The sequence below is a fragment of the Astatotilapia calliptera genome, chromosome 8, assembly GCF_900246225.1.
Source record: "Astatotilapia calliptera chromosome 8, fAstCal1.2, whole genome shotgun sequence".
NCBI classification, from domain to species: domain Eukaryota; kingdom Metazoa; phylum Chordata; class Actinopteri; order Cichliformes; family Cichlidae; genus Astatotilapia; species Astatotilapia calliptera.
This window is the reverse complement of record NC_039309.1, coordinates 12,222,630-12,244,281: the sequence shown is the minus strand read 5'-3', so window position 1 is coordinate 12,244,281 and position 21,652 is coordinate 12,222,630. Positions and strand designations below refer to the sequence as shown.

General features: G+C 40.9%; 1 protein-coding gene across 5 annotated transcripts in view; it reads left to right on the top strand.

Moving 5' to 3' along the window:
• The window catches only part of LOC113028358 (adenosine kinase), a 127,643-nt gene that overhangs the window by 13,213 nt on the left and 92,778 nt on the right, over window positions 1-21,652 (top strand). For all 5 annotated transcript variants that reach the window (XM_026178565.1, XM_026178562.1, XM_026178563.1 and 2 more), the window contains one exon: window positions 5,128-5,206. In XM_026178565.1, the coding sequence (XP_026034350.1) occupies window positions 5,128-5,206 (79 nt within the window). The remainder of the gene's footprint in view (window positions 1-5,127; window positions 5,207-21,652) is intronic.

Sequence of the window (21,652 nt, the reverse complement as noted above, 5' to 3'; positions counted from 1 at the left end):
ATTACCCCGGTGTGCACTCAAACACTCGGGAGGACTTTCAGGCGGACCACTCCCGAGAATCCAGATCCAATCTAGCCATTGATTAACAGAGACTTGTTCTTCCTGTGAAATCACTCGACGGGGATTTTAGGGCACTCATCCGGTCTTATCGAGATAGGCTAACATCAAAGGCGAATGAAGAGGGATTGGGTAAATGGGCTCGCCTTGCCCTCTGTGTAAGAGACTTAGAGGAGCAAATCTTGAATTATTGCCTCATGTAAATAATCTACTTGGCTTGTTTTTTGGGGAGGTGAGAGAGGAGCTCATGAGTCACTCGGGTTAGAGAACTCTCAAAGTACTTTGGAAGCTCTCATATTTCCCTTGATGGGAAACAACAGTGGGGGCTCCATCCTCAGGAATGTAAACAACACAATGTTCCCGACTTGTGTGATCTGCCTCAACAGTTTGAACGCGTTAAGCCGGAGAGATCTGGAGGTATTAGTTGTCGAGGGGGGACTCTAGGACTCCGATACCCTCTGAATACAAATATTGTATTCAGCGGCTTAATTCTTCTAATTTGAATATGATTTCATTTAAGCTGAATAAATAAATGCTGCTATTAGTCTCAAATTGGAAGGTATGAAATTGAAAAACTGTGGCTTTTAGTTAAGAGTGGCGTTTAACCAAAGTGCCACCGGCAGCCTCTTGTAAAACATGTTATATAACACATGCTGACCATACATTAGTGGAATACATGGCATAGCTGGGATTGCTCTTACGCCGAGCGACACCAGTAGGTTTTAAAAGCTGAGGTTACTGGCTGAGGACATTTTGTTCAAAACAATTTCTTTTTTCTTTTTTTTTCTCCCTCTGCTCCCTCCCATCACTGAGTGAGCTTAGACTGCAGTAGATGGAAAGGGATTTTCTCTCTCTAAATGGCCAAGGGGGCCGTTTACGGTGTCACTACTATGGGATCACATGATGTTTGAGGGTGTAAAGGTCTCGAGGCAGCTGCTCCTTTTCGGATGGGATTTTCGAGGCGTCCAAGAGCAGGGCCCCATGCTGTCTGCACTGAAAGGTGGAGCAAATACTTCTAGCAAGGGGGGGGGGGGGGGGGGAAGCACTGAAATCCTCAGAAGCTGTGTGTCTATTTGAAATGGGTTCTGGAGTCCCTCGGCTGCCTTCATGTTATAAACACCCACAGTGCTCAAATTCTTCTTTTGTCAAGGAGTCATAACAGGTGTCTCAGGAAGGATTTTTTTTTCCACCCGGTTAGCATATTTTCCACTTGCATGGAAAGTTTTTTTTTTTCTTTATTAGGAACATTCTGCCCTGGGTGGACCTCTCGCCTTGAGACATGATATGTAGACTTTCTTTGAAGCAGTTAAGGTTACTTTCACACCCGCTCAAAATTCGGCCATGCCTAGTTAAACCAGGTTGTGCTGAAGTATTGAACACCTCTGGCTGGCACATGTTGGTAAGCCATGACGCACTTTGCATACAGATCAGTGCTGTCTGTGGCAAGTATACACAGTAGACATGACATATTTTTATGATCAGGGCTACAATTTAAAACGTACAACTGTTGACCAACCCCATAAAATGCACTGGATCTCTGTAGCGCAGAGTACCAGTGCCCCCTTGGGATTACAACTAAGCATTTTATTATGAATTTAAAGCAGTAACGCACATATAATTCAATGTGAGTGATTTAGAAAAAGGCCAAGGTGCATCTTCACCTTAGTTAGGCCAGTTGCCATAGCATGGCGGATATGTTTGTATATTCGGCCCCCCCCCCCCCCCCCCCCCCCCCCCCAATCTCTAGGAGGCTAATGGCGCAAACAATGTGCAGAACGCAACATTATTCATGTTCTCAGCTTCCAAGATAAAGGGCTCTATCTCGCAGCGTAGCCTGGCTTTGCATCATGTTACGCCTGAGCATCGCAGCTATTGATGTTTGAAATGGCAGTATGATGGGGAGAATACAAAAATGATAGAACTGCCTTCAGTATTACCCTGGGGTGTTCCTTTGGTTTATGTTTGAAAACACAGCAATTGTTTACTCCGTATTCCCCGATGTAATGTCTGCTTTCTCGACTCATTTCTGTTTAGTCTGTTACAGTCATTTCTAAACTTTGCTGTGCGGTTCAAAAACATCAAACCTTTAATCAGATGCGGTCTCTCGCTAAACGACTTATCTGGGTATCGGGTTTTTATACATGGGAAAATAATAAAACGTAATTTTCTAATTGCTCTGAAAGCATCACCTATGAAATATGTGCAGTCGCCTATTTTTGCCAAGTTGAAGATGAATATCTGCTTTTATTTTGTGCATCTCTTTGAGGAAGCAGTTCAAGTTCCTTAGAAATAACTTTTGCTCACTGCTCATCTTGTTATAATACTGTAAGGCTAAATACAACCATGTGTGAACAATGTTTCTCTCTTTTGCTTTTATCAAGCTGACGTTTTAGACTCCCAACTGCAGCAACATTTGTGGTAAAGTATCCCATTTAACAAAATCCAGCTTTGATTTTTTTCTCCCCCCCTCTTTTCCCTGTAAGCAGTTTATATAAACAACTTGCACCTGGAATGTCACGGTTAAAGAATGGCGTAAATGTATCCCACTTTTAGTCTGTTGTGTTTCTGGGTTTACGTGCTCCAAAACACAGATTCTTTACTGCTCGAAAAGGGAAGAAAAATGTTGCGACTTAACTAGGGGATTGGAAAATATATCCTTACAGGATAAGCTGAGTAAGTTAACAAAAAGTCTAGCACAAATATTTGGAATACTGAGTCAAAAGTAACAAATGCAGTATTTAAAATGGCGATCTAAAAAGCGATTCTGTGAACTTTACTTGTGTTTTCTGTTTAAATGATCAAGATAATTCTGTTAGGAAGGGTTAGGAGTGTTACAGAACCACAAGACACTTTACAGGACTCTCTGTTTGTAGGTCTTGCTTATAACAAGCATCAGTAGAGACTTTCCAGCAGCAGCCACATGATAGTGCTCACCTTCAAAACCCACAGGCAGCTGCTTGTTATGTGCACATGTAACTTTGTGTTTTGATTAACTTCCAAACTTTGGTTTTAGTTTGGAATTTGCCGCAAAGTGTGCACGTCCTGTTGTAAATTTGTCACCGACCAGCATTACTGCATTAGCGGACATTGGCATTGGTCCATTTTATTTTTGACACGTGTTTGTGAAAATTGAAATGACATTTGGGCTTTTTTAGCTAGAGGCAAGTATAAATAATTATTTTGATTGTTCTTATTCCATCTCATAAGTGCCCTCTAGGTAAAGTGAGCATGCTCTCTGTAGATCAGACATAAATGTTTGAAATATATAGCTAAACTGACAGATAAACACTTGAAATATGTGTCTGAAAAAGATAAAAGCATCTTTTGTTTGGTACTATTTAATTAACAAAGTCAGAGAGCATCCAGTGTGAGATCATTTTAACTAAACACATTGAGTGCCCGAGTTCATCTGAAGTGCTCTTCTGATATATTGAGAGATTGCTAACCTGTTAAATTCAGAGAACAGGTACATAATGCAGTTAAAATGTTTAATTTAAAGATAAAATAAAAAGCTAAAACCATTATTTTTTTCAGGAAGTGCCCATTGAGGTTGCGCATGTGAAGCATAAAGCTGTTAGATTAGTTTTATTCTGAAAAGACAAACTTTGAATATGCAGCACTTGCACAGTGCTGCTCCTTTAGTTATCCTAATGTTAACATTATCATCATAGCAACAGTCTGAGTGATAACTGGTTAGCCAATATTATAAGCAGATCCCAGCTTATTGCAGATTTATTGTTATGTATGTTGTCCAAAATAATTTTTAAATACAGAAAATGATGTATAAACAGATGCTTGGGCTGATGTAGAAATGGTGTCATCGTGTAGTTTAACCAGAAGAGTGCCTCCCACTTTACAGTACTGTCTGCACAATGTACCGCACGTACAGTTGTATACATGTCATAGCTATGCATTAAATATGTTGTCAAAAACTTCATGAATTATGCTTCTCATGTGCTGCTCCTTTTTCATTATTTCTGTTGGCAAACTAATATACTTAATCACTTTATAGGGCTGATGGATGTGGTTTATACGCTAAGAACTGCTCATTTTAACCCGTTGCCGTTTGGTTGCTGAGCATATGTATTTCAACTTTTATGGCTATAATGAGATGCTATTGTTATGAAATGAAAACAACTGGATGCTTTCATTAGGTGATGTAGGTGCAGAAATGCTAAAAACGGGTCATTTTAGGATGTTGCTGGGCGGTTTCTAGGCAACAGTGATAACATCATAATATCTGATATAGATGAGAACCACCAGGGGGACAAGATGTACCTGTGTGCTACGTTTGGTTGCTCGACTCCTGATGGTTTTGCAGGAGTTTGCAAAAAAAGACACACACAGACAGACAGAGCTTTTATGTTTTATAGTAAGATAACATTTTTTTGTTCTTCCTGGGGTTGGATGTCAGCCTGATGGTTTTAAGTGCTCCGACATGGAGCGGCATTAGCATTAAGCTGGAAGCACAGTTGTTTTCGCCATGAATGCAGGTCTAATAATCTTTCTCCTTTCAGCCTTCTTATGGTCTTCATCAGCCCCTCAAAGAAATGTTTGACGTTTTAGCTGCTAAATGCTCTATTATTTTCAACAGTTGGCTGCGAAATTAGTGTGGGGGACATTAGGGCTCGGAAAATATTTTTGCTCTGAAGCTGAGTACAGCTTTATAGCCACAGCGGCTGGAAATAAGGTTGGTGGGAGCAGTGTGGCTGAATCGAAACAGCAACTTTGCCAGCGTTTAAACCAGACAATGGGTAGAAAGAGGAAATGGGAAAATTCTGTAGGCTTTAGGGAAACCACAAGATTAGGTGACATTATCATGAGAAATTTAATGCTTGAGGCTGGCATGTTAAACGGGCTAAGTTGCATTTGACATACAAACTCCAGAAAGTTTTGATCCACTCTGCATTTGTACCCATCTCACCATGTCCCTTGCATTCTCTGCATGTCTTCCTTCATTACCTCTATAAACCTTCTCTTTTCCCCCGCGCTTGGCATTGCCACAGTCAGTCTGTAATTGTTCTTAAACAGTGTCTTATGAAGCATTTCTTTTATTTTTGTTTGTTTCAGGTTTGAAGAAATTGTCAAGAGGAACAAAGTTGAGTACCATGCCGGTGGTTCTACCCAGAACTCAGTCAAAATTGCTCAGGTTAGTCTTCTCTGGCCGCCTGCCATGTGCCCGAATGTGTTTTGAATATACGGTGGTATGCTTGTAACCTTAGATTTGTCTGCCTTGCAACCCTGGGAATACTGGGCATAGCTGCACAGCACGATGACACATTACTGTTTTAGCTTTTTAGCTGTTTTGAATTCATCAACCTGCCACGAAAAGAGAAAGGCGGGAAGGATTAATAATATTTACAGTGTTATCTGGTTGGCCTAATTTCCTGAGACATATCAAACATCAATTAGAGAGAATTACAAGTAGACGCAATTAACATGTCACAACACATTATACCAAACAAATGCTGATCCGCTCTCTGGCTGTTAAGACAGATTTGAGCATCTAAAAGAAATTGGTGATTGTCCAAATCTAAAATGGCAATCTGAACTTTTAGAAGATTATTCACTGAATGCTTTTTTTTTTTTTTTTTTTTCATGTGACTGCAGCAAGTCACTGAATTTGACATCCAGTGATTAGCTGCTGATAAGGCTTTGGTCTGTTCACAATAAACAAAGAAAAAGCATCTAGCTGAAAAATAATTCTCTTCCAAGGAGGAGAAATGAGTGCAGAAGCTAATTGAGAGGCTGATGTCTGTGGAAGCGTGGAGTCTTTCTTCTGTGTGGGTTTTGTTTGTATGTGTCAGTACAGTGTGTAGACTTTGTATTTGTACACGTGTGCTTGTATATGTGCGCCTGTGTGTGTTTTTGTGTGTATTTAGCGCAAGATAGATACAGAGCAAGGGAAAAGAAAGCAAGCAGGCCCTCAGGCTGCCACCATCTCCATGCTTTGGAGACAGTAAACATCCTTTAAAAATGAGACGCCGAGCTGTGCACCTCCGTACAAACACTCTTTAATTATCAAGATCAGACACGTTTGCATAAACCTCAGTCACTTGCATTAACATTAACTGTCAAATTGATTTTATTCTTTGGGCAACAACTCCCTGCCTTTTAAATCTTGTTTGTTTGATGCAGTTAGATTTCATATAATTGGCGGACTCGCTTTCCTGCTTGAGTCGGTTAGATGTTGGAAAACAATCACTGCAAAATGCTGGAGCTTAATCTGTAGATTCACTTTAGGTTGCCACAGTGTAATTTGGGCTTCTAAAGGGTTTCTCGATTTAGAAACAACGACTTGAAGATAATGTCAACGGAGATGTGACTCAAAATCTGTGGAAGAATTCGGTGAAATCAAGGATGGTGGTCCTCTTAACCCTCCCCTCAAAGAGCCAATGACATGTGAGCAAGTCGTGTTGCTGGTTTGAAACATGCGCAGATTTGGTTTTCAACCGTTTCAATTAGTTTTCAGGGTGGGTACATCTGGTTATTATTGTAGTAAAATCATAGGTATGTGTGTTTTTGTTTTTTTTTACCCCTCAGCTGAACAACAGTGAACTTGACCTCAAGGTCAGAGGTTGGAGGTCAAAGTTTCAGAATCTCTCCTGAATCCGATAACTCAAGAACAAGGCGACGTAAAATTTTGAAATTGATACCAAAGGTGTATCTAAATGGAGGCTGAGGGCACTGGCAGTTGCCAGTATTTTTAAATTTTGGCTTACTTTATTCACAACATGAATTAACAAGTCTGTTTGTTTAATTTGTTTTGTGCTCTGGTGGATTAAGCCCAAAAAGTTGATCTGGATTGAGCCATTAATGAATGTACTGGGATTTAGTATAACCTGCGTGGGAAAGCAACTTATGCTTTGTGTAGCCTGAAATAACTGCCAAGATGGCTGACGACCAGCAAGCTTTGTTTCTAGGAGGATTTTGACCGTGTGAAGTGGGTGTTGGACCATTGGAGTTCCATTACTGGAGAAAATCTACAGGTATAAAATGAATCACATTCAGAGAGAGTGCTGCAGTCACACTACGGACAACAGTTGTTGGAGCCTGCAGCACGGTCCATGTGAACTGAACTTGCAGTCTTGCAGCCTTTGAATAGGTCACTTTGAAGATAATGAACAGGTCTGCAAGACCACCCACAGTCAGTTGCCATTTTAAAAGCAACTTTGGTGCCTCAAAATGGTAATAAAAGGGAGTCAATCTGCTACCAGTTTGAGATTGAATGGTGTCAAGTTGGCAATTATGTACAAATTAGTTAAAAAAAAATCACAGATGTGGCTAACCAAAACTTCACATAAACTTACATTCAGGGTCCAGCAAGAACTTTAAAACGTTGAAATAGTTTCAGATTCATAGAAATTCCCCAGGTTTTTTTTATTTTTTATAACATGTTGGCATCTGTCTCTGTGAGTGAGAGTTAGACCAGGATTACAGATAGGTTGGCCCCCATTGGGCGACCTGTGCAGTCGCTTTGAATGAAAAGCTAAAAAATGCTAAGAAAATATGTCTTTTTAGCCTGTTCCTACATGGTTGTTTGGTCTATATAATGAGATGCTACTGTGGTGAAATTAAAATGATAGCATCCTTTCATAAGCTGTTGTAGGCGGTTAAAGGCTAAAAACAGGTCATATCAGCCTGTTGCTACATGGTTGCCGGGCAACATGACAGTGTCATAATATATCATGCATAATTCATTTTTTGTGGATATAAGTTAGATGTTAATGTCATGAAATAAAAATGACACGGTGCTTTTTAAGGTGTTATGGGTAGATAGTTGAGAAAAATGGGTGATTTTAGCCCACTGCCATCACGTTGCTAGGCAACATGACAACATCATAATATCTTATATAAATAAAAACCTTCAAGGACCTAAGATGTACTTGTGTGCCAAGTTTTGTTGATTAGCTATTGATGGTCTACGAGGAGTTTGCAGACAAAGAAACAAACACACAGACAGACAGAAATTTCATGTAATATAATAAGATTACAAATTTCTCTTAAGTTTAATTGTTGTGAGATTGCAAGTGCACAAGAAAACAAAATGTTGCTTTTAGACATTTTGTCGCATAATGGTTGTCATTAATTTTTCATGTTTTATATAAAAAGACACTGAAGGAACTGCCCCAAGAAATAAATGCCCCTTTTGAATTTGAGATTTTTAGTGTGGGCCCAGACTGGAGAAAGAGCCGTCATGGCCTCTGTGCCCCGTGAGAAGCGTTTCGTCATCTAAATTGGCTTCATAATGGCATGGCAGGTCCTAGTCAAATGGTATTCTACTCTGTTTATTTGGATATTTACCCCCTTCAGAGGGAAGATGTAGTGCTGATTCTGAACTGCTCAAGATAACAAGAGTGTTTTCGTCCCACACCCAGAAGTCTCAGAAACAGTCTCTGTCAATATATACCTTGAAGCGCTGACTTTTCCACATTTCACTTTCAGGTGATGGTGTTCTTTTATGAAAAATGTATAATGCATAACCAGCTCCCAGATTATCACATTGTAGCACCTGCAATATGTGAAACTTCAAACCCGGCTGTATTGTGGAAGCTGAACCTTCAAACACGAATGATATGCACTGCAGCACTGAATCCACATCAAAGGGGCCCAGTGACTAAATGAGATGCTCGATCCGGGGCAGGTTTGCTCAGGAGCATCACCGCCGCTGGAGGAGAGAGAGTAGTGTTCAGAGGCTTTGCACGGGAATTGCTACACACGCTGGGAAAACCCAGGGTGTGGGAAGATCAAGGCTTTCGCCAGCAGAACTCATACTTCCCTCCAAAACCCAGACGCTTCATCGGAGGCTGTAATAGGTTAAATACTGCAGCTTCATCCAAGCTAAGGTTTCTGCACTATCAAGGAAAACCTAAACCTCGGCTTTAAGAAGATGTAGAATCAATGGTAATTGGATTTAGTCAAATGAGAATTGACCAAGCTGAAGCTTAGACGGATAAAGTATTATTTTCCTCTAGCCACCATCTCCATCCTGCTCCTTGATTGAAATCCTTCATTGCAGTGTTTGCTAATCATCAGTAGCTTGTACTAAGTGCTGTCTTTGACACTACTTACTACCCACTATATTCATATTCAAATCATACAAGCCCCAAAGTAGATATAGCAGTGCATTTGTGCTTCCCTAGCTGTGCACCAGTGCTCCCCAATAAGCCTTGGATCTTGTTTGGATCAAGCCAGCGAAGTTGCAAGCTTGTACGCAGCGCTCTTTGGCTCTGATTCTCCTGAAAAAATGCAATGATAGAAGTGGGTTGGAGGTTGTTGCCTTTGCCCAGGCTCTAACAAACACCATGCCCTGAAGGGGCATCCAACATAAAGGCTTACCTACTGGATGTTGCAGGGGTGTAAGGTAACAAAAACCAGCCCAGCGTTGCCTGCTTTACACACAGCCTCACACATCAAAGGCTTTCTGCTCAGATAGGGCACGGCAGGAAACAACAATCATATTTTTTTCAGTTATTCACAGAGTTGAAGGAGGGGGAACAAAAAAACTGTGGCCTTTCTGTGCATGTGGGGCAGAATTTGGTGACGCCAAGCATGCATGGTGTTTATCACTGGTGACAGAATTGGTGGGGGGGACTCAGTTGACTGGAGGGCTGTATCAAGCAGCACAGTCAGTTCATTTAGACAGAACATCAAAGTCCTCCAACAGCTCTTTGGGGCCCAGAGATTGAAGTCTGAGTAGAGACAGGCTCGCGGGGAGTTATTGCTGCTGCCAGGGAAGTAGATCCTACTCTAAGTGCCTCGTGTAAACCGTGCATTCTCATTATGATCCTCACAAATCAGCACTTTTGACGCATTGTGTTTCTGTGCACTGTAAGCAGGCTGTGTACCTATTCACCAAACGGACAAATTGGTTCTTCTAAGGGGCCTTGCTTTGAAAATGTCGCTAAAAGTTATGATTAAGTATGTTCTCTTTTCTTTATTTAGATTGGCATTGGATGCTTTTCAGCCTACATCATCAATTCACCGTGATGTCTTAATTACTGTTTAGAAAATAAAGGCTTTTGAAAAATCTGCTCTCCTTGTCATGCTTATGATGCCTGTTTAACATTTCCTCAGACTTGGTCAATTGTGGAAGAGGTGAATGGGGCCCAGCCTCGGTTGTTGGCTCTGAGGCTCTTAATTGGAAACGCATGTGCGCCACACAGTTGAAAGTTGTATTTAAAAAGCAGAAAAATCCCACAGCACTACTTGACTTTGTGAAAGGTCCTCACCAGCTCATATTTTGCAGGAGAATACTTAAACCGGGTTTGATGTCTCATTGAACGCAGTGACTTATTTCTCAGGGTGAAAGTATTCCATGACCTAATGTTTGGCTTTTACAGCTCGTTTTGTTAAATAAATAAAGAATAGCGACTTGCCTCCATTTGAATGGGCTAAATGAAGAAATACCTACGTCTGGTACCACTTAGAGAAAAGAGGACAGTTAAGGAAAAAGAGAGGAGCTTTTGTGCTCAAACTATTTGAGTAAACTTTTAGAAGGATGTACGCTAAAAGGGGGCATTTGTAATGTTTAGCTGTTGCTGTCTGTCCTCACTTATTCTTCCTGCACTTAATGATCAGTATTGAAACAAATATTCTTTGCTTCTTTGTGAAAAGACCTGGAGGGCTTTTGTGACATTTAATCGTGGCTCATTCTGGGATCTACATAAAAGCTTCCACTTTTTTTGTGTGTGTGTGTGTGTGTGTGTGTTTTGCTTTCTGATCGCATTGAGCTTGTAGTTGCATAGATCTGAGTGCAGCTGTGCCAAAATGAGCATGCTAATAGCCGATTAAAACCTAAACCCTGGTGGGCCTTTGAGTTTCTAGCCACAGAAATCAGTCCTCTCAAGTATGTGCCTGTTGTTAAAGCAAAAAAAACCCTCTTGTTTGTTTTAAGACAGGTTAATTGCAAAACCACTGTTAGCCCCTGTTCTGAGCTGTTTTATGGCACCGGGGTCTTGTCGTTTTTTTCCTAGTACAAAGCACTGAAAGGTCACAGTCTGTTAAGCTTCTTGAGAGAGATGCATGAAACCAAATGGATTTTTTTTCTTCCGTTTTTTATTCCCATCCCCACTCATTGCAGACATTCCAGGTGTGCAAGTGTGCACTTGAATGTGTGTGTGCGCGGGGGGGCAGGCTGCCATTGTTTTCCTCGGCACAAGCAGCGGAAGCGAAGAACGCCTCATTCGCTTTGATGAGCGATGTGTTCATGCGTAGGCTTCAATGTCACCCGCCATGAGGCAGCTGTGAAGTCGCAGCTCATGTCTGCGGTGCCATTTACTCAATGATGAAGTGAGGAGATCTCTGTTGGTTCCACATTCACCTCCCCTTTACGCGCACACATGCACGTATACACACTGTCTGAGCACATGTTCCTCCCACCTCGGCTGTATTGTGACTGTATGTCACAGCTAATACCAGCATGCATTAAATCTCAAACTCTGCGATCACAATAATAAAGGTTGACTGAGCGATTATGCAAGCCTTCGTCGTCAGAAGGATTTCACAGCTGATTGCCCTGCCGCATCCTGCCTTCTTTCTCGTGTTTCCTCAAATTTGACTTTCACACAAAAATAATTTGTTGGATTTAATTTTGCGTTTAGATACCGGAGATCCCGATGCCCCGGCAAGGAACGGCACAGATTGCCATATAGGTGACATATTACCGTCCCCATTGAAGTTAATTTGCCGTCAAATTTGCGACTTAATTTAAGCTGCCAAAGGGAAGACGTGGGGAGTAGATTGTAACTCATAAGTATGCATTGGAAAGAGTGTTGATTAACATTGAGGACTCGAGAGACAGACGCACTCAATGTGTATCATCTGGCCTCAGAGGCTGGCAGTGGAATTGAATGTGATATCTTGCATAACGTGTCCTTGCTTTAAGTCCTTGGTTCCAGGCTCAGGAAGAAAGGCTGCACCATTGGCTTGCTTGCTTTTTGCTTGGCTGTTGTACAGTTGCCCAGGCTCCAGGCGAGCTCTGAGCAAAATCTGAAAAGACTTGTGAAACAGACAGTAGTCTACATATCTGGCAGCATGCTCGCGTCAAATTACAGAACGATATTTTGCACAGGACACTCGGCATGCCTGCCACCTTGCTGTATTCTGCAGTTAAAAGCAGCCACTTGTAGGTTTGATACGCAGACAATGAGAGAAAAAAAAGTGTTCTCAGATGGCTGCGGAAAGGCAAAGCCGTTCAGATTGCAAACAGTGGTTCATTAAACAACCTATTGTTTGAATTATATGTTGACAAAGGTCAAGTAAGTGATGAATGAAAGGATGATTGTGCATTTTACACAACTGTTCTGCATTTTCATGTGATTATTGAACGATGCCCCTCTCTCATATTTCCCCACAGAATGTCTGTGGCAGTAGTATTTATTTGGCACATTCTCAGCATGCTCCCACTCTTGCGGTTGAAGTGTTGCGTAGCAACTGAGAAAAACAGCTTTAAATATTTTGGTTAAAAAGGTTTTAAGAAAATAAAGAACAGCCTGCAATTACTGTTCATTTCTCCCGAGTTCATAAGTTTAAGGAGCTGTAGAATTGTGCCAAGTAATAAATGAAATACCAAATTAGGCTTTGTGTTGGCGTGGTAAAAACCGAGAAACGATATGTCTAGAGTATCGCGTCCTCTTGTGCCAGTTCAGTTACTCATCTGAAGCTATTTTGTTTATCGAATAAATACTGGCAGCTGTCTGCACCTTCACTAATTCACAACTGTTTTGAAACAAAGCTCAGAGTAGTTTTCAGAGTGCAGCTCAGCTCAGTTTTCAAGCCAACTGAGTATATCTTTGACAGGATGGAAAATGTGTAGGTGAGTGCAAATTTGAAGTGATGTGCCTCAGGAAAACGGATGGGGATGGAGCGATGGGGATGGGGGCGCATGTGGAGAGGGGGAAGGCTGGATGACGCACAGCAGGTGACAGACAGACACTAATAGTAATGGCTCTTATCAGTGCTTCGCTCGCTCCCTCTTTTCACATGGGCTCTGACATCCTCCTCCTACTCCACCCCCTCCATCTAGCAGGGGGTGTTGGGAGCTCGCTGGGTTGTGCAGCCCGCTCAGACGGAAAGAGCCTGCCAAACACCGGTCCCCTCACATATAAATTGCATCATTAACATCGCCTAGATTATTCCAAGCTCTCCCACCGGGTTTATGGCAGCACCGGCTCAACTTAACTATTTGACTCACTGAAGACATTCAGGTTTCCTGACTGAGCTGTGCTTAGATCTGCTGTGAAATACACCAGTTCTATTCTATCTTAAGCTTTTAAACAAATCCTGAAGAAATGTGCCTGTATTTTTCACTCATCGAGGCTTATTAGGCTAATGTGCTTCGTTTTCTGTCTTGAGTAGCCAAAACTTGAGTTGTATGCTGTCATGCACACCAAAGAATCCTGTTTGTTCTCATGGCTGGCTATAGTACTGCAGTATTAATATTTTCAGTCTGTCCCTATTTATGTACTGAAATGTATTCAACATCACCTTTTAAATAATGTTCTTAATTTTCAGTTCAACATTAAAAAACTCTTGACTTCGTTCATTTGGGCTGCAGTCTTTTATGAAATAGTGGCAGTACAGTAATGTTTTCAGATTTCCAATAATTCAGCTGAACTATTTGAAATTACTACTCACAATATTAAGGATATAATTTAAAAAAAATCCTTACACTGAATAGTGAAGGTCATGATTTTTCAATATTTAAATATTAATTAAATTATATAAAAATAGTTGATGGGACTAGTGGTTGTGTTAAAATATATTTTACTATGTTTTTACCCGTGTTGATAAGGATTGTTTCTACCCAAATCAATTCAGTTCAAGTATTCAATTTCTACAGCGTCAATTCATAGCAACAGTTGTCTCAAGGCACTTTATATGAGGTAAAGACCCTACAATATTAGAAAAAAACCTCAGTAATCAGGACCCTATGATTAAGCACTTGGCAACAGTAGGAATAAAAAAAAAAATCCCTTTTAACAGGAAGTAACCTGTGGCAGAACCAGAAGCTATCTGCCGTGATCAATTGGTTGAGAGGAGAAAGAGCAGAGGGTGAAGTTAATCCACCTAAAAGCCGTTTGGCTCTTCTTCACCTTCTTCCCTCACCACAGCACATAATGTGCTAGAACTAGAACTGGGTGCGGGGGACGATTTAAAAAAAAAAAAAGAAAGAAAGAAAGTGATTATTACAATAGTCTGTTTGCTTGAAATGCCCATCTCAGTTGATAAGGTGAAACATCAGTGTCTAGGTAAGGTATTGTGCCACCAGAACAGCTTCAGTGTGCCTTTGCTTCTGTACGGTACTCTACCGGGCAGATGGAAGACGTTTGGTCCAAATCTCCCATAGATGTTCAGCTGCTTTGAGATCTGGTGACTGCAAAGCCATAGCATATGATTCACATCATTCCCATGCTCACTAACCATTTAATGACACAGTGGCCCCTAAATGGAGTCTTGTTATCAGAGTTTAACCTGTCCTGTCGGGACAGAAATAAAGGTGATCCCACAGAACACCTCAGTATTGCTTTGCAGTGACAAGTAGGCCCAAACCATATTGGCTCACAGTCTAAGGTTAAGAGTCTGTTCATCAAAGGTCTTTCCCCCTAATTTAGTGTAAGCGTGGAAAGATACAGTTGGATTACCAGAGCAACTGGTTTGCATGACAATGGGCAGATTTTTCATCCCTCTTTTTTATAAAGAAAAGCTCTAAATTTCTCATTGTTTGTGAGACTTTCAGTGATTTGATATTTTAGGTGATTGTTAAAGGTACAGTCAGTCTTTTTTTAGGTTATAGAAAAGGTAATAGAGGTAACAGACTAAAGAATATGATTAAAAAATTTATTACTGTGTAATTAAGTCTTCTGACAAATTGATACAGGCTCATAAAATAAGAATCAATCAATTAAAAATATGTAGGAGCGGGCTCTGGTAAAAGTTTTAATGTTTTATACATTTGGTTGGAGAGTGGCCATGTATGTTGTATGCCAGACATTGTTGCAATTACTTATTGTCAGCGTTTGAGACATATAATCCTCCCATGTCTGAACAGCTAACAAGAGCCGCTTAAATAACAACAACAGCAAGTCAAAAGCTCACATTCACTGATAAATATTTTATTTATAGTCTTACACTGTATGGCAGGGGTCCCCAACTCCAGGCCTCAAGGGCCGGTGTCCTGCAGGTTTTACATGTGTCCTTGGTCCAACACAGTTGATTCAAATGGCTAAAGTACCTCCTCAACATGTCCTGAAGTTCTCCAGAGGCCTGGTAATGAACTAATCATGTGACTCAGGTGTGTTGACCCACGGTTATATCTAAAACCTGCAGGACACCGGCCCTCGAGGCCTGGAGTTGGAGACCCCTGTTGTATGGGTTTATTTGCTAAGTGTCCTAATCCAAAAGTGTAATTTTTGCTCGAAAGACAGTTTTACTAACAGTGGCTAACAGTGACTAATAGCAGCTAACAGCGGCTAACAGTGACTAACAGTGGCTAACAGTGACTAATAGCAGCTAACAGTGACTAATAGCAGCTAACAGCGGCTAACAGCAGCAAAAACAGCAGCACTTAATAAAAAGAAAAATTCAGGACACTCCCCTACATATTACTCACTGATGCCTCCAGCATCCAAACATCAAATACCACATTATGTTTAATTGACACATCCATTCTTTGTCCCTGATTTATTCATAAATTATTGAAATATGTTAAAATATGGTTTATAGCGAATGTTTTTGTAGTCAAAAGGTAGTAGAAACACATTGACTGTCTGCCATTATAGGGTACACTCGAAATGTGATGTTTTTGGTCTGTTTTGGCTGATTAAAACATGTTTATCCTACAGCAGTCAAAGTAGCTAGGATTATGCAACTCAGTTAGGAGAGGATGACTGCAATCTACAAGCTACTGACATCTAGTGGTGAGGTTTTACACAGAGTACCTTTAAACTATGGAGCAGAAAAGACAGTGAGTATATCATGTAAACATATCAAACAGTCTTTAGGTTCTAAAACAAGATGATTGTTGTTTTAAAAAAAAAAATTAATTGCTTAAACATTATCAAGCAGGTGTTATTTTGGGATTTCTGAAAATATTAATGTAATAATAATAATAACAATAATTATAATAATATAGTTTATTAGGAATTAGCTGTTATTTTAACATCAAACGCTGCTCGACTTGCGTACTGTTAATTGCCCCAGTTCTTTAAATTATATTAGACAAGCTGAGATCCATTGCAAATCTGAAGGAGGCTCTTAAGCTCAGTTGATATCTGCAGTATAGCAAGATGGAGCTTCTTGCTCAGATCAGTTAGCAATTAACTCTGTAATTACTATCTGAGGTCAGGGTTAAGCTCAGAGTGAAAGGTTGAAGCAGCAAACATTTTTATATGATCCTCTTACTCAATTATCCTTTCTCCGCGCTACAAGGTTTTACCTCATGGGGAGAATACATTACACAAAGCCCCTTGGCAATTACTCCTCAATGAATATCCTCATGGCGTACAGTCCATATGATTAATCTGGAATCCCCTCTGCCCCTGTCCAACTGCAGGGCCAGCTCTGCTTACCATGCAAGTTTCATTTTCACCTGAACAAATGGCTCCTTTAGACAAAAAGTGCCAACCTTTTACTTTTACTGGCTGCTTGCTGGAGGGAAAAAAAAAAACAAGAGAAAAAGAAGGGGGGGCACAGCCTCCTGCAGCAATAACAGATATCCCAATGAGGGGGAAAAAAGGAGGGGTGGGGTCAGAGTGGTTGGTGGTGGTGGGGAGTTTTTTGGAGGGGGAGACACTTAATAGTATTTAATAAAGGAACATTTATTTTTGTGCTTCGGCCTGTAACAGCCTCAGGAAATAGCTCGGTCTCTTGATCGGGAGCAAATCCTATTAACTTACAGTGCTCTCACTCAGGGTAATGGGCTCCACCTTGAGACTTGGGAGAACACTTTTCCCTCTGACACACTGATACTGGTGTCTGGAGGGCTCGGCGTTGGGTAGTCTAACACTTGGGCAGAGACTAATCAAGTCAAACAATCTGCCAGGCTGGAGCAACACCGAGTGAGGATGTTGATATCCAGCGAGCTCATTCAACAGACCCCTTCACACGTTCCTAACCCAATACCAAAGGATCAGTGCACGGGATCGGTTCAAGATCAGGTTATTCGAGCCCCTGAGAATTGTAAAGCGATCCCAGAGCAGCTTTTGCTTTCTCAGGAGTGATCAGAGCTGTCGGTTCTGTTATAGACTGCTAGGGCCGGGGCCAAAGGGAACTCCTGGAGTCTCCATTTATTTCTGTCCGGCGAGGGAAGGACTGTCTGTGAAAGTGTTTGCACTGTGTGTGTTTGAGGGAGAAAGTGAGAACGAGAAACTCAATTTACAGTATGTGGGTAACCACCGTCCCCAGACCAATTGGTAGAAAAACTCCAATATCTTTTAGTGAAAACATGGTGAACCTCGAGTTTATTATTTTCTGTCAGGATTCTGATGTTTCAGAAATGGCTGTAGTTAGTATAAAGCTGCCACATACTGTAATTACCTTACTGCGGGAACCTCCGGAGAAATGGGAGCTCTCTATCAAAGCATAACTACTCCAATTAAAAAACTGCACTGGATTGAAAATCACCTTTGTGGGCGGCAACAGACTCTGTTAAAAAGCATCAAATTGCTCCTTTCCACACACATTCCACATGTTTTTGTTTTTGAGATTGGCACCGTGTGAAAGCCTCTGGAGCTTCATTTAGACATGTCCTAAATGTGGTCACGTTTGATGCTATGTGACTCCACTGATGGATCGCCTCAGTATGGGCCCTTTCATAAATCCATGTTCAATGGCATGTTCTTCTCCTGTCACCATTACCCCTTGTGCCTGCTGTCATCCGGCTGTCTAATGTCTGCAGAGTTAGTGTGCACCTGTCACATAGAATTTATGGCATGCAATTTGTCGTGTACCATGGGAGTTGCAGTTTCTTGAGAACTTTTGTTTCTTCCCCCCCAGTATTTGATGGACATTAAACATTGGTGTTTCTGGCCAAGAGTGAAATATTGTGTTTCCAGGTTTTGTAATATGTTTTGGGTTCATGCGTGTTTCACTAGGATTACCAGACCCTTTGCCTGCACATGAGCAATTTCCGAACCCATTTGTGAAAATGTATTTTTTTTTCCTGTGTAAAACAAGACTGCTTTTCTTTTCTGTTTCTAAGATGCGAGTACTTTGGAAATACTCCGGACAGCATTAGTTTGGCTTGTCATGAGCTGTCAACAGCTTTGTTAGATACAATAAAAGGCAGTGAATGTGCAGCAATTAGATGTTTGTTCTGTATTATTGTTGCACAACTGCACCATTGCTGCTGGTGCTCTCAGCCAGGATTATCACCCCTAAGAGGGGGAAGCATTACAGAATGACAGCCTCTCATGTCGAACAAGTCAAGCTGATTCAGTGAATATTGAAGAGGTTCCCACCACACGTTCATGTGCATGTTAAGGGAGCAGCGATAACCTTGTTTTGATTTGCATCTCCTTAGCAATTAAGATAATATGTCGTAATTAGAATTTTAATGTACCGCTGTGAGATTTTTGATAATTATACAGAATTCTCTGCGGTTATTTTCTCTTTGCCTGCTTGTCTTCACAGATGAATTCATGGCTGATTAGATCACTGCTCTAATCAGATTTGAGTTACATTGTAAAATATCTTCCCACATGTCTCTGTCAAGCTGAGTTAAACAGTGTAACTGTGAAACACTTAACACGGCATCACATATGTTCGATGGGGATTGTACAATTTGTACTTTTACAAACAGCAGGTTAAGACGTAACAACAGATAAAAAGCCGAGGTGGAACTTCAGGCAGCCAGTTCATGTAATTAAGTCTAAAGACTGGTTAGCTGAATACAGGGTCGAGGCAATGTCTTGCACTGTCTGATGTTGCAGCCTCCTTCACTCCTGCGCTGTTCTTTACATAATGAAACATTCAACAGTGTTGATGTGAGCTGCAAGCTGACATTTGGGACGTCACAGAAATGTGCAGGATTTGAGAGTGATGTAAATTTCACATTTTACTTGTGGGGGACAAAGTGGTGCAGGTCCTGGGTTTGAATCCACCAACCTGCAAGGGTTCGCTCCACACATGCTTCCTCCCACAGTCCAGTGACTTGGATGTTAGGTTAAATGGTGATTCTATGTGTGAATGTGAGTGTAAATGGCTGTTTTTTTCTCCATGTTATGCCTGTGACAGACTGGTGATTTGTCCAGGGTGTATCCCGCCTTTTGACCTATGGCACCTCTATCGCTGTGATTGAGGAATATTAATGTTAGTCTATGACTTGGATGGACTGAAGTTTTGAATAGATTATTGGAAGATGATAAGAGTTGGAAATGTTGTTTGCACTTATCAACAGCACTTTGGGTCATTCTCAGAGTTTTTGTGAAAATATTTGACTTGCACTGACATCAGCTAACTGCACACATTAACATACTCATGTTAGTTAGAATGCATTAGTGTTTGTGCATATGACAAAATGCTAAAAAATAGCGGCTAGTAGCACTAAAAGGATGTATGAGGCACAAATGCTGTACATGCTACGGGCAACATTATCATTTTCAATTATTTGTTTGTTTGTTTTAACATAACGGGATATTTCAAGGTGTTAGCTTTGTTTACTGTAGCTGTCCAGTTCAGTCCTGATATCAAAACATAATTGGTACCAATACCAGTATAATTGTCAGTAACTAATTTGTTACAAATGATCACCTCACCTTCTTAAACATAAGATCCTATTATTAGAAAAGTTGTTTTAAACACTGACATGATGATAGATTATTTATTTAAAATGTTAACATTATTGCTATGTTGACAAGTTTATTGGACCCCGAAACATTAAGTGACCCAGTGATACCCAAGTCTTTCTTGGACTGCAGGTTTGCTAACTATCTTGACAGGAAGTTAGCTACAGTTAAAAATAGCAATGCTAACAGGTAAGTGGTCAGCTAAGCTACTAACATAGATTTCCTCATTATAGTTAGATTGTATATGTTACTAATGCAAGGAGTGAATTCCATTAAGTAATATAGTATATTACTGTCTCTTTTGATAAATAGGTTTATACCTTCTGATATATTTTAATTAACAACCAAAAACAGTAGATTGTGTTTTGAAATCATTCAGTAGTATTCATATTTTCATAAGAAATGACAGAATTAAACTTAAATACTTAGCTGTTTGGAAAGACTTTGGCAAATACTGAAATGATTATGAAACTATAAACTTTATTTAATGAAGACTGACTCTGTGTGTGTGTGTGTGTGTGTGTGTGTGTGTGCCATGAAGAAACCGCGGGTTCAGGCTAGCACTAGCAAGGTGTACCTAATGTAGTAGCCTGTGAGTGTGTAGTTATATATGTGATGAATATTGTCCAAGTGTTATTTGGGCTCTAATTAACACTTTCAACAGGACAGGTTTGCTCTCATAAAGCAGTTCAACATTTTTGAAAACGTGGTGGCTAATTACTTGAGCGTGGATATAATGAATCAATTACAGATTCAGTTGTTGAGTCTTTAGCGCTGGCAATGTTAAATTGATGCGGGCTCGGCTCTCAGATTAGTCTGTAGACAGCACAGTGCAGCGCTAGGATCATTCCACGTAATGTATATTTCATCAGCGTACCTACCCTCAGTACATTAACTATGATTGTTTGTTATTTGTCTGCCTGTGTTTTCGCACTGCTGTTTCCTAGCTGCTTGTTTTTATTCAGCACAAGACAGCAGCCAATATTCCTCTTGGCCTTTTCACCACAACAGTACAAACCAGTCAATATTGGCAGGAGAATATTTTCCTGCCCCAAGTTGCCACACTATCAATACTTGAGGATGATAACAGGGGCCAGGGTAAATGAACAGAGATCTGCAAAGAAAAACTAAACCTGAGACCTCTTTGTGGTGCGAAATTGGCCACCACAAAGGAATTAATGACGGATCCTTCCAGCATAATTGTCTAATTATGCCGGGCAGATGGGGCACTGCTTTAACTAGGACACATTGTGCTACCTCTCCAGACTCTCCACAACAAAAGGCAAACCAGTGTGACAGCCTCTTCAGCAGTGAGTGGGAGGGAGAGTGAAAGAAAGAAAATGGAGAGAGTGTAGCGGAGAGGAGGCGGTGGGGGGAAACTGGGTCTGTCACTAAGCCATTCCTCCACTCGATATGTTACCACAGAAACAAATGTATGGTGTAAACACTGCGTGGATCACAGCTCCTGGGAGGTGAATCACTGCAGTGTAATGAGGTTGGTTTACATGCTGCTTCTCAGCTTCCCACCCAGGCTAACTCAATACTTAAACCCTCTAATTAAAGAGAATCGGCCACTTGATAATTGATCACATTGGTTGCCTCGGCGTACGCCTGCACTGTGAGGCTTCGTGCCACTGTTTATTAGAGCTGTCTGCCTGCTTTGTCTCCTGGGAAGGAGAAGAGAAGAGAAATGTTGCAGGGGAGGGGCAGGTGGGGATGAAGCGAAGGTAAACATGCAAAGAAATTAAATCTCTGCTCTTGAAAGGTGTTGTTAACGTAGCTACGGGATAGAATATAACATAACAGTT